The sequence below is a fragment of the Poecilia mexicana genome, unplaced genomic scaffold (assembly GCF_051168715.1).
Source record: "Poecilia mexicana isolate PSO_F unplaced genomic scaffold, ASM5116871v1 scaffold_21, whole genome shotgun sequence".
NCBI lineage: Eukaryota > Metazoa > Chordata > Actinopteri > Cyprinodontiformes > Poeciliidae > Poecilia > Poecilia mexicana.
This window is the reverse complement of record NW_028263390.1, coordinates 1,695,449-1,712,961: the sequence shown is the minus strand read 5'-3', so window position 1 is coordinate 1,712,961 and position 17,513 is coordinate 1,695,449. Positions and strand designations below refer to the sequence as shown.

At 36.9% G+C, this 17,513-nt stretch overlaps 1 protein-coding gene across 2 annotated transcripts in view; it reads left to right on the top strand.

Moving 5' to 3' along the window:
• ankrd6b (ankyrin repeat domain 6b) overlaps positions 1-17,513 on the top strand; it is a 44,175-nt gene that overhangs the window by 18,668 nt on the left and 7,994 nt on the right. For both annotated transcript variants that reach the window (XM_015013174.2, XM_015013173.2), the window contains exons 4-12: positions 2,041-2,139; positions 3,750-3,848; positions 6,588-6,686; positions 10,660-10,758; positions 11,870-11,968; positions 13,620-13,697; positions 16,256-16,360; positions 17,236-17,337; positions 17,436-17,513. The exon at positions 17,436-17,513 is cut by the window's right edge and continues 72 nt beyond it. In XM_015013174.2, the coding sequence (XP_014868660.1) occupies positions 2,041-2,139; positions 3,750-3,848; positions 6,588-6,686; positions 10,660-10,758; positions 11,870-11,968; positions 13,620-13,697; positions 16,256-16,360; positions 17,236-17,337; positions 17,436-17,513 (858 nt within the window). The remainder of the gene's footprint in view (positions 1-2,040; positions 2,140-3,749; positions 3,849-6,587; positions 6,687-10,659; positions 10,759-11,869; positions 11,969-13,619; positions 13,698-16,255; positions 16,361-17,235; positions 17,338-17,435) is intronic.

Below are 17,513 nucleotides of genomic sequence, written 5' to 3'. Positions count from 1 at the left end.
GCCTGCTCTTCAGGCATGACATGTATTATAGATGCATGTAATTTTTAACATTTTGCATCTTTTTAATAGACTTTTAGTTAAAAGTCTATTAAAAAAAAGTCTGTATTTCTGTTGATCAGTTGATCAACAGAAATACAGAGCGAACAAAGGAGAGCTATGTTGGATTTCTCCAAGGTCCACAGAATCTCCATAATAGCCAAATCCTTTCTTGTTCCCTTTCCACCCAGATTTCTGTTGTTATCGTTTGGCCTCATGAAACATTTTTCTTGCTAGCAATTCGCTTAGCCTCCTCTCTCTCTGTCTGTCTGTCTGTCTGTCTGTCTGTCTGTCTGTCTATCTATCTATCTATCTATCTATCTATCTATCTATCTATCTATCTAGATACACCAAGGACATATATATATATATATATGTGTGTGTGTGTGTGTGTGTGTGTGTGTGTGTGTGTGTGTGTGTGTGTGTGTGTGTGTGTGTGTGTGTATGTATGTATGTATGTATGTATGTATGTATGTATAGATAGATAGATAGATAGATAGATAGATAGATAGATAGATAGAACATCTATCTATCTATCTATCTATCTTTTCTTTTTCTGTTCCTAGAGTTTTCTGTTGGGGTTTGAACCAACATAAAGAGTGCTGTGTAAATTACCAAGCACTGTTAGATGAAATAAATCAGTCAAGTTTATGTGTATATTGAGCACAATACAGAGAGTTTGTAAGACAATCAATTATGAAGCAGCTCTGAATGAAAGCTCTGCCAGTCACAGTCAACACATGGGTTTTACACCAAGGACAAGGGATCCAAAACAAGGGAGAGATGGTCTGGCTCCCATGCAGCTGTAGGAAAACAACATCCAACCTTGTGTGTAACCCAAACAGGTTCATTTGGCGAGAGTTCACAAGCACATAATATAACATGCAGCAGATGTTACTTTATAATAACATTTTCTACCACAAGAGTTAACTGGATGTGACTGCTTGTGCAGTTATATTCAAACTAAAGTTGATCATGGTGACAATGTTTTCCAAAACATCAAATGAACTTGGAACAAACACATTAAATTGCCTTTTTAATTGGTAATTATTACCAGTAGTTCAAAGTGCTGAATTACCAGCCCTAAATCAGTTGCAAGCTATGTTTTTACGATTTTGAGTTGTTTTTAATGTGATCCAATGAATAAACCTTTCCACTTGGGCCTTGAGGGACACAATGATTCTTCCATACGTTGGGTGTCCTGCTGCAGCCTCAGGTGTTCCAGGCCCTTTAACAGCAAACTGTTAATATTAGTATATATCTGTAGATTTAGGTATTTTGACCACTCTTTTTTTCTCACACCTCAATAATTTTGAACTACCATTAGGATACTTTTCTTTTTATATGTTGTATCCAGCAGCATAGTCTTAACTTTGGACAATATTTAAATGGGCTGATGTTCAGCAGATCCTTCTAAAATAAATGGTTTTCTAAATTTAAAAATGTGATCATATGTGACATTTTTACTGGTCACTCTAGTGCTCTTCAAGTACCACAAATTACTGAGCAAACGTTTGTGTTATTTTGTATGACACCAACATTTAAACCTGATAGACCTGTGCTCATTTACTACTACTAAAGCATGATCCTTAAACTTCCATTTGTTCCTCTTTCTTATAATTAAAAAGTCTGAAGGTTGTATTGTTGTCTTTAATTAAGGAGTTATCATTTTGACATTTTAAAACGGACTTCAGAAGCCTGGATAGACTGCACCTCTCTGTACTTCAAACATTCTGCTTAGCTTTAACCACATTCTCTGTGATGTGATCTGAACACAAAGACAGGATTATCTGATAATAACATGACATTAAAGGAGCTGCACTGCTGTGAGTTCTGGTTTCTAGATTTATCTGTGGTCGTTCCAATAAAGTTGGCTGATTTAATTAGTCATACCATAAAAACTGTTGCTCCTAATCCTAACTACACAACGTGAGTCTCTACTGTTGTTACTAATGTCAGTTGGCGTCAGAGGTTTCTCATTGCTATGCCTGTGTCTGTGTGCAGGGGGAGCAGACAGCCTTACACCGTGCTGCCGTGGTGGGAAACACTGACATTATCAGCGCACTCATCCAGGAAGGGTGTGCACTGGAGAGACAGGATAAGGTGCAAGTCAACAGCCACACAAAGGCTCACACTCATTCACAACAACACACAGATGCTAACTGGACAGAGGGCCGTTCACAGTCAGCATCACTTGATCCATCAGAGCCTGCTGAATACACGATGCAGCCGAGTCAGTGTGAGAGAATTCACAAAGTTTAAAATTAGCAAAGATAAATTATAACCAGTAACTGTTTTGTTGTGACTTTATCCAGTCACTCCAAACTCAGTGCAAAGCTGAAACTGTAAAAAATCTTGAGTGTATTTCATGCATGCTGACTTTCCCATTCACTTCAATTTGTGGTAGAACTCAGAGATGCTCTGTTCTTTAAACTAATCTTTGATTTATGCACAGCAGGCACAATCTAAAACAAAGCTAAAATCCCTACAGATCCCAAGGAAACATGTAATATTACCAGATGTTTCATGAATGAAGCTGAAGCCAGATCTCCCAGTAGATAGAGCTAAAGCTCACCTTGTTTCTTTGAGACCCAAAATCTGCAAAAACAAACAACAACAAAAAAAACAAAGATTTGTGAGCATCATATTTTAATTTGTGCTTTAGAAGCTTGTTGTCAAAACTGTTTTTAATCTCTAACTATAGCTTGACTGGGGAAGTTGCTCCATCTGCCTCCAAATATGATCCAAATTAGAAATCTGGAATTTTCAATCAACTACTGTTAAAAGTAGCTGAAATGAATTAAATGAATTAAGTTATGCTTAACTGACAGAAACATTGTGTGCTGGATACATTTAGCCAGTATGAAATGTTTAGCAGCCCAATAAATACTATCTGCTCTGCACTGGTGACTCAAACCATTTTGTAAAACGTGTCTGTGTTTTTGCTGATTATTTGTGGCAGAATGTGAACCTGAGGCTTTGACAGTTAGTTGTGTCATTAGGCTTTATGGATTCTCATGCTTTGCTTTCTTTGTCAATTTCTGGCTTAAGCAAAGTTTGAAAAACATAACTGATTCATGCTTGGCAAAGTTATACATTAATTAGTGTTTTGGATGACTGCAACCTTTTGTGCATTGGTGAATATCTTTAGATTCTGCAACTATGATCACGTTTGTCAGTCAGGCAAAGCTACAGGTGGAGGAACGGGGATAAAACCATGGTAACGAGTATATTTTAGAATCTGATAGAGCTTTAATAGTTTATCACTATTGTCTTTGTGGACAATCCAAAAACAGATAGCGACAGGTAATAGTGCCTCTGAAGACTGAAGTTTTTTAAATGCTGAATGGCCTGTGGTGGTGTAGCACTTTATCAAGACCTCAAATATAGGGCACTCTCAAAATGTGTTCATTGACTCAAATAAAATCTTCCACAGCAGGATAACAAACTGTTTGTGCAGAATATAAGCTTCTTTACTCCAGGTGTCTGAAAGGGAAATATTGTAGCTCTTTTAGTTTAATTATGGTGATAATTAGTACATGAGCTGCTGCTTAGTTGTAAAGCTCTCAAGCGTTTTGACAGATGTCTGACATTTCTAGAGTTCTCATAACCAAAATTTAATGGGTCATTTAACATCTAGATTCTCAAAAGATGACTTCCTGTGTGAGATAGGCGTTGAAATGAAATGTGCTTTTTGTGTTCCACACTGTCAGGATGGCAACACCGCTCTTCACGAGGTTTCCTGGCATGGATTCAGTCAGTGTGTGAAACTGCTGGTGAAGGCTGGAGCCAACGTTCATGCCAAAAATAAGGTATATTATATCAGAGCATGTGAGGGCAATATAGCAGGGTTGCCCAGGTCCAGTCATCAAGATCTACCACCCTTTTACAACTTTACATGCGTCCCAGTTCCCTCACTGGCAGTAACTGAGCTCTTCAGAGGCCTGCTAATAGTCATTCATTTGATCACTTTCGGCCTGTCGTGATAAAGGGTAAATCAATTAATCGCACGATAAATGAAAGCTATCGACCTTATTTTAATTTATTGGCTTTATAATTTTTTCCTGCCTTTTTCTCTTTCTATTGATGACAGTGGATGAAAAAAAATGCTCAACTCCGGTGCTCTCCACTGACCCTCCCTTCCTCATTTCCTTAGTTTAATGTTCAGCACACATTACACGATCTTAGAACTGTCGGCTGATTGTCGGCCCATTTTCAAAACCTGAGAGACCACACACCAGCCGACAGAAATCCTACGTATAACGGGTTTGATCGTGCCATTTGGTGTCCAACAATGGGCACAAAATAATGGCTACAAGTCCAGTTAACTAATTTTAAAACCAGGCATTAATCAATATTTTATTACAATCTACCTGCAATGCATGTGGCTAGGGTCAGCGTAAAGTCTTGACTGAATGAATACCATTATAACCTATTTATGTCACGTTAATGATGAACAGCTGAAAAGTTACTGGGTTTAACAACTGCGGTAGCAATTTGGCTCCAACTCCTCTTCTGGTCATTTCTGTGGATATTCTTTGCACGAAATGTTGAATAAACATTAATGTTGTTTCCACATATCATCTCTGGGTTGCACAGTGTCAGTTGTTTGGGATTCCCCTCCGTGCTTTCCCCTCAGAAAGCACAAATCCGCACTTTCTGATTGGCTACCTGTCACATTCAACAGGCTGCGTTCTTGCTCCCCCTGATTTAGATCGGAGCGGCCACGAGGTTCTACCGACTGGGTCCGATCATTTGTGACACACGACACACTACAGGATGATCGGCTACGAAATCGCAAGCGACAATGTTAGAACGTTTAACATTCTAAGACTGTCGTAAGGGGAAAATCGTGGCAAAAAAATTGTGTAGTGTGAACTAGGCAGGAATGAGTCAAGTATTGCATCAGGTAGTTGGATATGTCCATCTTCTCTATCTAAACCTAATGATTATTGAAGGGCAATATAGTATACACACTTCATAATCTGCACTCTTTTGGTTGAATGTAGTTATTATTTCTACTTTGGTTTTATGTTGTTTAGTTTTTATTCAAGTGCATTTTTGTTAAAGTACACTGAGAGTTCATTTTATTTTTGTTTTTGGTTGTTTTGTTTATTTTGTTTATCAGTTCCAGTGTTAAGTGTTCTTTTGAAAATAACGTGTATCTATTTTTTGCAGGATATCCCTTGCATTATTATGTCATTTCCATTAAATTAGTGTAAAAAGGTCTTCAAACTCGTTTATCGCAACAATAATTTTTTAGACAATTAATCGCTCAGAAAAGTTTGTTATCATGACAGGCCTATGTAACATAAGTGATCTGTAACAAATCATAGCAGATTGTAATATCTGCTATGATACAGGTGTATTGGAGAAGTAATGTGTCTAAAAGTTGCATGGTTTTAGCTCTGGGGGACTGGATGTGGAAGCCCCTGTGTTACAGATGAAGGACCTGGCCAGATTACATACATTAGTTTGATCTGACATTTCTTTGACTTAATGAGTCTTTTGTTCTGCTTTTGCACACCACACCACAGTAAACATTGAATGATTTTAGTACTTATAAGTTGAAACATGTACATGTCATCTCAGAAAGTGGAGCAGTTATTTTATAGATTACACATAGAGCAAAAATAGTTCTTATATTTTGCAATTTTACTCATTATGGCATATGATGTCTCAGAAAATCATATCTCAGACCAGACCAATCAAAATGGATGTTTTAAGCACCAATGTCAGGCTAATGTTCATTTCTATGCACACTGTGGCATGGAGGGGATCAGTCTGTGGCTCTACATAGAAAATAAAATGGCCAGATCTCTCATTGAAAGTGAGGTGTTTTTATTTGGTGTTAAATAAATAATGATGTCATATGTTTATTCATTTGGGTTATATTTTCTTTTGTAATTTCTATTCCCATTCACATGGTGACTACTGGATAGTAGCCTCAGCTGCCCCACCAGCATGCATGGCACCTCTACACCTGTGTGTTTTGTCTAGAAGAGAGACAGGGAGGAGAACCTGAAGTTATTGTCAGCAGTAGCTGATTTCTCCCTCCATGAAGGTATCACAGCTGTTACAGCTTTCTGTTTATCTGTAAAAGCTGTCAGTTGTAGCTTCTATGAAAGAGTCAGAATACTAAAATTTATAAGAGCTTAGATAAGTGGTCAGAACATGAAGAACCAAACAATTTGTCATTTATGTCCGGTTACTTGAAATCTCTTTTCTCATTTATTTTAGCAAAAATCAATATTTCACTGCTGTGAAATACAGAAATCGGTACAGAAATGTATAAGGATTAAATGTGAGAGCATGACAGATAAATTTGCATGTATTAAATCAGAAGGAATATGTGAGAGAACTAGAACCCATTTCAATACAGAACCTCTCTGAGGTGACAAACTGCTGCACAAATATGGCCTGCTTCCTATTTTTTCCTTTTTCTTTTTTTTTTTTCTTCTACAGTAACATCACAAAAATCAAAAAATGGTGTATATGATGGATAAAAATAAATGTCAGCAATAGTGTATTCTGTGTTTGACTGTTTTCAGGCTGGGAACACAGCTCTCCACCTGGCCTGTCAGAACGGTCACACCCAGAGCTCCAAGGTCCTGCTGCTCGGTGGATCCCGACCTGACAGCCAAAACCATGTAGGTTTTCAGCAGGCTTCAGGCACAAGCATGTTTCACTGCCAACATTCCGGAAATGAATGTAGAAACATTGCTTTTTTTTTTTTTTTTTTTTTCTTCAATATTTTTTGGCTCCATGTGGGTCACCACAACCAGTGTACAGCCCAACGTTAACATTTTGAGGCAGTTCCTGCAACTGGAAACTGCTTCAAAATGTTGACCAGGAATCATTCTAACTTTGAGTATTTGTCATGTGAATCTCTAAGAGCTCCAACCCCAATGAAAGCTAGAGTTTGTTAGGCCTTAGTTGATGACGCACCAAGACTTTGTGAAACAGATGTTTGTTTATTGATCTTGTGCCTTTGAGATGCAGTCTGACATCTGGTTCTGAGCTGGGCAGATGCTGGACTATTTCCATACCAACATAATCTCTTAATTTTGCTGCTCAATTATAGTAAAATATATATATATAATTCCGTGTTTTGGTCAATGTTAAACTCACCCACTTCTAAAACATTAACTCAGTGAGTTAATGTTGCTGTTAAAAACTAAATAAAAGCTAACTTGTGTAGCATCTGGTGGAAGAATTTGTTTAATAATTTTTTTTTAAATTCCATAGTTTTTGTGATCGTTTAAAGCCTAAAATGTAAAAAAAAAAAAAATACTAAATAAATTGCAAAGCCCTGCTCTTTGTTATAAGACTATGTGACACATTTTTTTTCATAAACAGGAAAGAGAACAAATTTGTTGTTGCGCAATAAACTAAATGCCAGAAGAGCTTGTTATTGTCTTAGCAGCAGATGGCCACAGCTGCACCAAGAGCTCACAGTTTGAAGCTTCACTCGTGTGTAAACTCTCTCAGAGCAGCCTTCGTCAGTGTTGACATCTTTCTGCTTTTGGTTCCTAGCAAACATACAGTCGACCTCAGCTATTGAGCCTCCTGTCTACATGTTCCCCTTCAAAATGTTCTCGGTTCCATCATTACGGCAGGTTATCCAGGTCCTGATGTAGCAATGCAGCCCCACACCATCATGCTACCACCACCATGTCTGGCTGTTGGAATGATGCTTTTTGTTTTCTTCTTTTTTAAAAGCTTTTATTGGTTCTAGTGGCCTTTATTTGATAGTTAATTGACAGAAAAGTTGGTAATGAGACAGGGGGAAAGACATGCAGCAAAGGTCGCCAAAGCCGGGAATCAAACCTGCGACTGCTCCGTCGAGAACTAAGGCCTCCATACATGGGTTGTACTTAACCCCTGCACCACCACAGCACACCCCACAAATGATGTTCTTTGTAAAAATGTTGTATCAATATTATTATTATTTATTTTTTTGTTGCAAAGTTCAACTTTTGTCTCGTCAGTTTTTACAATAATTTCCCAAAAATCTTCTGGATCATAAAGCTATATTATCTTTGCAGAGATGTAGAGACATCTTCTCCTTTGTGTGATGTTTGAATGAAGGCATGTGGAGCAGCTGAGAGCAGCTAATGCTAATGCATAATAGACTGCTTTCAGTCTATTATGTAATGCTGCCATGTGGACTTTTTGTATGCAAAGTGGGTCACTGTGAGCTGGTCATTTAGGTCCAATTTTAATGCCGAATATGGTTTTAATTAAAGCAGCATCTGAATCAGCCAGGATGGAGGCTAATACCACATGTGAGCAGATCATGGTTAAATAAGAAGAACACATTAAACCTTATTGAGAAATGTTTCAGTGGAAATGTTTACATTTGATAAAAACGTGCAGTACAATTTTGAAAAAAAGAAAAAAAAAAGAACAATAGTGTTATGGGTTTCATTTCGTTATGAAATAAAACCCATGCATAAACACTATAAAAGAGAAAAGAAATGATCCAGTTATTGTTTGGACTCCATACACCTGAGTATTGTGGAAAGATTCCATTCAGTTGTTTAATTCCCACAGGCTTGTAGGAAACGGCATCAGCATTTTTCAGCTTATCAGTAGCATGAGAGGATGCAGGTGGCCCCGCTGTGCAGAATGCTGCACCACTGAGCAGCATGTCATTCCACTCCTTTAACTTTGGCTCAACACAAGGTAGTTTTACCACAGTTTTATCTGAAGTAGACCCAGTCAAAGAGATTTATGCACACATAATCCAAATTATATGTGTTTGTGCAATATGGTCTAATCACATTTAGGTTCTGAAGTAAGAATAGTTTTGAGTCTTACACTATAAGTAATGAAAGCTTACAGTGCTCTGTAGTGGTTTCTCTTTAGATGCTGCAGTGAGTGTAAGCCTCAGCTCGTGTCGGGTCTGGACAGAGGCCGCGGGTTTCTGTCATGTTGCAACGGCGGCCTTTGAAATATGAGTCATTATGGCTGCAATGGACTAAAAATCCCATCAGGATATCTTATGGTTCTTTTGTGTTAACAATTAAAATGTTAACTGTATGACTTCATGGCACAAACACACTTAAGTCAAGTCTGAAATCTCAAAGGAGTCTCAACCTCAAATCTCTGCTGCACACAATGATAACCTTGATCACACATAGTAAGTGTGCAGCTCAGTAGTAACAATCACTTTTCTTTATGTACCTGATATCCTGAGGACACCTATTTAAATGGGTGTCTATTTTAAGAGCAGTAGATTTGTGTCCTAAGGACTTGACTTAGACCCCTGGTCTGACACTCAAGTCTTAGTAACTGACATTGTCTCATCTTTTGAAGAATGAAAGGAAGCTGGTATAGGAACATGTTTTATTATGAAAATGAACTTATTTATCAATGGCTCATAACAATCTGATGGCGGATTCTGACAGAAAACTGAAAATGGATCGTCATTGGGTGTTTAATGAACCAACCAAATTCCCACTACAGCGAAAATAGTCCCAGACATAGATCTTAGAAAACCTGTTTGGTGAGCTGAAGAAGGGATTGCATAAGAGAGCAAAGTAAATACAAAATCAGTTTTCAAATGGTAATTAATTTTTAAGGGAAAAGCTATCCCCTAAAACCTAATAACTTTGTTGTCCTTCGCTTCGCAGCAACAAATAGCATCAACCGATTGTGATACAATGCCTGGTTATGAGTTCTTCAAATGATTGTGGAGGAATTTTGCATCTTATTGGTGTGTTATGTGTGTGGGAGGGACGACTTGGGAGGGTTGTTGAGGGAAGGTTTTTGGAGGTAAGTGATCAACCTTTTATACTTAAACAAATCAAGATGCAGCAGGATCTGGTTGGTTTGAATCGTTCTTTTCCATAATGAATGAACAAATTCATTGCAAATGGAATAATCTGAAATAATTTGAAAACTGTTGTATGTACTTAGGTAAGATTTATCTGATACTTACAGTTGTTTGATGATCAAAAACATTTAAATGTGGCAAAAAAATAGCAGAAATGTTAAAGGGGCAAACTCTTTTTCACAACAGTTTGTATGATATATACTAAGTGAAGCATAAATCTGGAAGAAAAATGACAAGCTGATTTCTGTTTTTATTATTATTATTATTATTATTATTATTACTATTATTATTATTAAGAAAAGACTTTGGTGGAGGTTCATCTTCCAACAGGCCGACCAGACATCGGTACAAGCCGAACATTTCTGATAAAAGCCTGTTACGGACATGATTCCAGATTGTTTTAAATCTGGAAACATGCACAACATTTATGTGCAGAACAAAGTGCCCAATGAAACATTCTGTAGTGCATTAATCACGCCAGCCCAGGACCTCCACATCCAAATGTTCATCTCCAGGATCGATGGAAAATGTTTTGGACCTTTGAGTTCAGCTCATTAAAAATGGGAACATAAACAAAAGTGTTGCATTTCTGTTTTTGTTTGGTTTATTTGGGAATATTATGGTTTCTTGAGCACCTGCAGTGAAAAAAAGGTGGATTGAACCCAAGTGTTTTAAAAATTTAAGAATAAAAAAAATATTTAGAGTATTTTAATAAGTTCTGTTGGTCATGTCCCTCCTGTTTTACAGATATCTGAGTTTATGAACTTGTATTTTGTCTCCAGGCAGGCGACACCTGTCTGCATGTGGCTGCTCGGTATAATCACGTGGCTATGCTGCGCATCCTGCTGGGAGCTTTTTGTTCAGTGTCAGAGAAGAACACAGTAAGTCAGTTCAGTAAAAACCAGGGAAAATTTCAAAGCTTTTTTTTGGAAAAACATGTTATACATTTATCTGCTAATGGCAAAAGTGGCCAGAATCCCACCTACTTTATTTTTAATCATATTATTTTGACCAATAAATCAGGAAAATTAAAAATCTTTTAAAACATAAATCAAGGTCAGGTGTGCCTCTTAAATTAAATCAGGAAGATGGACAGATTCAGGAATCAGACGTGTGTATGTGGGACGCTTGCTCTACCATTGAGCCTCCCAGGTTTCCTCAGAGTTGTTGTAGATCCTGGTGTCAGGAAGGATCTCCTGTAGCAGTCAGTATTGTAGCAGCTCTGAAGAAGCATTTGGCTTAACCCTTGTGTTTACAAATGGGGTCTAGTCGACACCACACCCGTATCATTTGTATCATTTGCCTCAGTCCTCGCACGCACAAGGGTTAAAACATTGTGTTGTTCCATAACAGACTGATGTAGACGATGATCTGTGTTTGTTCGTACTCATCATTGGACAAAGAAGGTTTTTCAGAGTGTTACCAGAACAGAAGCAGCTGTCCTCAGCGGCTCTTTGAGCTTCTTTAAGTCACTGGGTCAGATGCTGCTTCACCAGCAGATGATGGCACATAAGATTACACTTGCGCCTCTTGCAATAATCATTTAATTAATTAATCGCATGATAAATTCAAATTAGCTTGATCGTTTCTGTTCTGATGATTATTTTTACCTATTTTATTTATGGTTTAGATTGTATGTAGCTTTTATTTCTGTTTAATTTATTGATTTTGTATGTTTAAAATATTTTCCAGCAAGAATATTGGTGTTAATTATTATTAATAAAATGACAGTGTATTGGTCTTTGAAGGATTGACTTGCATTATATGATCTCAAAACGACAATATTATGATTTATTGCAATAATTACTGGGACAATTTATCGTCCAGCAAAATTGGTCATTGTGACAGGCCAGTTGCATTCTCCATAAGATGTAGATAATATATGTTGTTCCTAAACCAAATCTCCACACTCAAAGCCTACTTGTCAAATATCTAACCTAACCCTGAATCCCAACAACTCTATGCATGTTAATTAGTTTGTTTGTCCTGCAGGTTGGAGACACACCACTCCATGTGGCAGCTGCCCTGAACCACAAGAAAACTGTTCGTCTATTACTGGAGGCTGGAGCAGACAGTCAGATTCAAAACAATGTGGGTTCATTTTACTGATTATCATTGTTACACCACAAAGTAGTGGAACCTGTTTCTACTGTAATGGGCGTTAAAATAAGACTTAAACAGTAATGAACAAAAGCCATCGAGTTGGTTCTGTCTCTTTAAATACTGCAAAAATAAAAACCCTTTCCAATAAATAAATATTCAGTATAACTAAACACTTACTTCATGAGAATCTGTCCCAAGATCTTTTCTCAAAATACTTCACCTAAGCATTTTAAACTACATTCACTTTACCAACAGACTAGTTGATATTTGCTTTTCAATGTTTTACAATGTGTCATCTTGGAAAAAGTCTAATTAGTCTTATCAAATATATTACTTAAGTCTGCACTCTGGCAGGCAGATTTCAGTGAAACTGTCAGATTGATTTCACTGTTACTGTTGATGTTCTTTGACAAAATCCAGAACTTTGACAGACAAAATAGTTCCTTATATAAATTAAAAACAACAACTTTTGTGCTGCTCGGTCAGCTATAGATTATGTTCATTAAACACAATTGGTTTGGTGCTCTTGCTGTATCTTTTAGAATCATTTTTCAAGGAATCTGTAATTCTTTGAGCAACCAGTTCCTTATATCTGCATGTATATTTCTATTAAGTAGCAAGAAAAATAGACATGCAAGTCAAATATGTATTTCAAATTTTAATGGTTAGAATATGAGACTTCAATTTACAATTTAAACTGAGCAATAAGGCTCAGTTATGAGAAAAGCTAAACTACATAAAATAATATAACTTATACATAACTTATAAACTTCTCAAAATTAATCAAAAGGATGAAAACTTAATTTACAGGAAAATGTATATTTTTACATAGAAAAGAATAACAGATTTGTGGGTATAACTCAAGATTCCAGTGTTTTTTTTTTTGTTTTTTTTTTTCAAAACAAATGCAAGAAACACTTTAACAAAGAAAAAATAATTTGGGAGCTAAAATCAAGAATTACGATAATTGCAATTTGCACAACTATTATAAGAATAAAATGGGGCTGGAGGCTCAGGTGAAAGTTTGATGATGAAATAGAAGTTGAAATGAGGCTAAGAGGAGCTCTGATTCACAGACAGAACACGTATCATTTATCATGCACAGCTCTTTTTATTGCTTTCTTTCCTTCTGTCGTCACGCTGTTGCCAGGTTTTCCGATCAGCCATAATAATAATTCCCTCCTGACTGAGAGGACTGCTACATTAACTAATTTATTGAATCATTTATTGAATAAAACTCAGTGGCTGAATTATTTAGCAGCCTTCAGACTTCTACATTTAACAAAATGAGACCACTGATCTTACTCAAACTTTTTCACTTATCAGACATTCTGATAAACAGCTTCAGATGACCAACCTGGTGAGGTCAAATTGTCCTGTTCAGAAATAAGAACTGGCTTTGACTAAACATGGTTCTCTGTTTGAAGGGACATTTAGATGAATTAAATTTCACATCTGTATGCTACCTGCATAAAAAAGTTTTTTGTTCTTTTTCATAAAGTACTTTAAATCTGGCAAATGAGCCTCAACAGAACATATATTCTAAAAGACTGAATATGACTGTAAAGAGAACATCATTTAATGTTGCCAGGTACCAGAGCTGCGCTCAGCTTCTTTACTTTGCTGTGTGTGTCTTCAGGCAGGTCAGACTGCTTTGGACCATGCCAGAGATCACAACAACCCAGAGGTGGCTCTGCTTCTAACCAAGGCTCCCCAGGTACAACGCTCTGATGACTAATGAAACAATAAACACAATCATCCTCAAACAAAATGGACAGTTTTAGTCTCTTGCTTTAGCCCTCAGGAGAAAGAATTCAATTAGGCAGATATTCAAGTACATAAAAAGTCTCATCTGTATGAGGATTTTAATTTTAAACACACTACAAGTCCAATGTTTAGAACGGATCCTACTTTTAGTGGTATTTTCTGCATTAAAGTTAATATGATATATTATTATCTTTTAGTACATGTTTATTATAATCATCAGCTATTTTATTGTTCTTGCTTAGATGTGTCACCTCCTCTAGCTTTAATGACTCTACAACATCTGACACAAGCCATGTTACAGACTCATTCCAAATTGTATTAAATTGATCTCTACTCAAAAATATGCCATCATAACAATGGGGTATTGTTATATCTCATTATAGGATATAACAACGTGAATTTTTTTTTTTTAGCATTTTGTAAATGTATTAGAAATAGAAAACTAAGAAACCATATGTACATAAGTATTCACAGCCTTTGCTTAACACTTTGATGTTTCTTTTTTGGCAACAATATGGAACCTCAGCAGCAGTTTTGAATATAAAGTCAGCTGGCTTCAGGCAGTTTGGCCTGTTGTTCTCCATCAGGTTGGAAGGAGATGTCTGTCAGACATTTTCAGATCTGAATCAGATTCACATCAGGACATTCACAGAGTGGTTCTAAGCCTTTGGCTCATTCTACCGCCTTAATAATTTCATCATACAGAAACTGCGTTTGTCTTAACCATAAAAATAAATCCTACTTTTCTTTAGTTGGATGTTTTGGCAATGTTATCACAACATTGTTGTACATTTAAATAGAGGAATGTGGCGCATATTTAAAATATCTAATCAGTCACTAAACACATCCCAAAATTAATAATCCTATTGGTTTTGAACTAAGGCATGTTTAACAGAAAGCTGGTTGCTTCCAGACCTGCTTTGTAAATAATCAGACATTTGTGCCAACAGCCTCTGCAGCAATTTATATAACACTCAAATACCCATTAGGGTCAGAGATTTGGAATTAAACATGACTTTTATTCCACAGACATTAGTGGGCCTGGTGAAATGCATTGTGTTATGCTGGCATATCTGTCTAGTTTGAACAGATCCTCAGCTCATCAGAAGGATAATCTTATACACTTAACATAGGATTCTATGTTATTCTATTTCTGTTTTCTAATTTCTGTTATTAGACATATTGTCAGAGAGCTGCTCTCTGACAACCCACACTGTTTTTTACAGTGTGGGATCCACACTGTAAAAAACTAACTATGAACACTATAGTTCATAGTACAGTGAAATATAATTTCTAAATGAGTTTGCACAAACAAAATGCACATCATCGATTAATAGTTAGATAAAACTTAAAACACAGAGTTGAGAATGCAGTGAACATTGAATTGGTTTGACCAAAGAGGCAGTATTCCTGCCTGAGATATTTGGTTGTGCAGTGTGATGATTTGAGGGAGGACAGAGTTCGGCTAGTTGCTATAGCAACAGGGTTATAGGAGTATGCTTGCCCCGTTTGGTCAGGGTTATCCAGGATGGTTCTACACTAAACTTTTCTTTCACCTGTTTCAAATTCTGCTAAAAATTTCTATTAAGCACCTTTTGCTATTCAATTATTAATGTATTAATCCAAAGCGAATCACCAAATCAGCCATAAACTGTTAGCTTAACAGTTTATGGCTGTCAAATAACTTTTTATTATTTAAAGAAGGAATTGAAAATGTGTTTATTTGCATCTTTTAACATATTTCTAATGTATAAAAAACTGGTTAAATTAAAAATCTGCAGAATGTTCCAAATTTTTTTAATCCAATTGAATGTCAGAATGACTGATTGCTGGAGTAATGGTTCATTGCAGCCCTGGTGCTCAGGCTACAATACGCTGGTGAAAGAGCCCCAACATGAGGCAGCAGACAGGAGGATCTGATCTCTATCAGGAAGCATCTACTTCTCCAGTCTGGTTCTGATGTGGATCTCCTGGTAGTTGCAGTCCTTCCTGTCCTCCACTGACTGATGAATTAAATAGTGAAGAGCACAGAGAATATTCATCTTTTCTATTTACATAAGTTATATTTTCAAATGAACTTGGTTACCTCCAACATTCAGATCTAGGAGTGATCTCCTGTTTGAAGTACATAGAGGTGTCCTTGTGCTGCAGGACGTGGCAGACTTTAGACCCACACTGTTTTTTACAGTGTGGATCCACATCACAACTGTGTTGTGATGAGTCTGAATTAATTCAGTTCTTGCTCTCACATATGTTGTGACAGGTCTCACACACACTGTCCTTCAGTGTTAAACTAACCATTGTCTAACGCTGTACTATCTCAATCATTTCTTGTAAAAATATTTATAATTCCACAGTAAATATGCTTTACATCATTACACAGTAATGATGCTTTAGTTTTGCATCATTTTTAAATAAAAATATTATTTTTAGTATAAATTGGAGTTTTGTGTGTGTGTATCGTCGTGTGAATCATTGTGTGATGTGATCTGTGTGTGTCGTGTGCAGGTGCAGAGCTTCATGCGTGGCAGGACTGTGAGGAAGAGAAGAGAGAAGCTGAAAGCAGACCGCCGAGCGCGGTCGGTGCCCAGAGATGAGATGCTGAGCTGTAATGTAAGTAAATCAGGAGGACCTGAAAAGGTAACCTCTGGAATCCATGATGGATTCCAGAGGTTACCTTTAAAATAGGTGATGGTAAAAGAAAATCAAATCTATTTTTTTTTTTTTAAGATTTGAGTCAGTTTGCTTTATTTTGTTTACGTCTCTCTGGTCCACACTGCTGCTGAACAAACTTGTTTTTCCTGAACATTCTCATTTGATCTGACCTAATACAAAACTAAATCTTTATGCTAACACTCCTGGTTATAACTTGCCTCAAATACAGCTAATGAAACACTGCCTCCTGCCTGTTGTTTAAGGCTGAGACTCGATGCTTTTCACGTATTATAACAGTGGAAAAAACATCTCAGTTCAGAAGTCCATCAGACATCGTCCACAATTCATGAAATATGTAGCTATGCTTACAGTATGTGTTCTTTATAATTGAGTGATTCGAGTTTTTGTGAAATCACTGCAGCTGACATTAAGTCTGTCTTGATTTTTAATCATATTATTGTTTGGTATTTTCTGCCAATTTTGTAATTGTCTTTCTTTCTTTCTTTCTTTTTTTTTTACTAAACTTAATTTTATTTTCTGTTTTATGATTTAGCTACCTGTGATTGTCGTGAAGCAGTGTGGTCAGCTGAGGTTGTAATATCAATAAACTTTGCCTTGAGAAGAAGAGTAAACTTCTGATGCAGTAGTGAATCCAAAAGCAGGAAAACAGAGACACAGTTAGCACTACTGAACTGAATCATAACAAAGTGAAGTGAATTCATCTGTAATCCCCAAAACATGGTTCCAGTCAAAGTTTTTTTTTCATGATATTTCCATTTTTTCTGCTTCACATTTGAAAACTTAATAATTATCCCTTGAACTGTGTTTTGCAGGACAGTGCATCTGCTGCAGACGGCACCCAGAGCAGTGACCCAGCAGCTTCACTGGCAGAGGCAAACAGCAGACAAGAGAAGGCCAGGAAGCAGAAAGAAAAGGTGAAACAGATGAAGCTCGGGTTGCTGAATGCATGGAAGAGTTGTTGCTGTGGAAGTGCCGGAAAACACAATAACTACTGGGATCATTGTTTTGGCAGCCATCTTTGTCCGAACCTCTGCGCCGCAGAGAGATCAGGAGGAAAAACAAAACACATGGAGCCTCTCCTTATGGATCC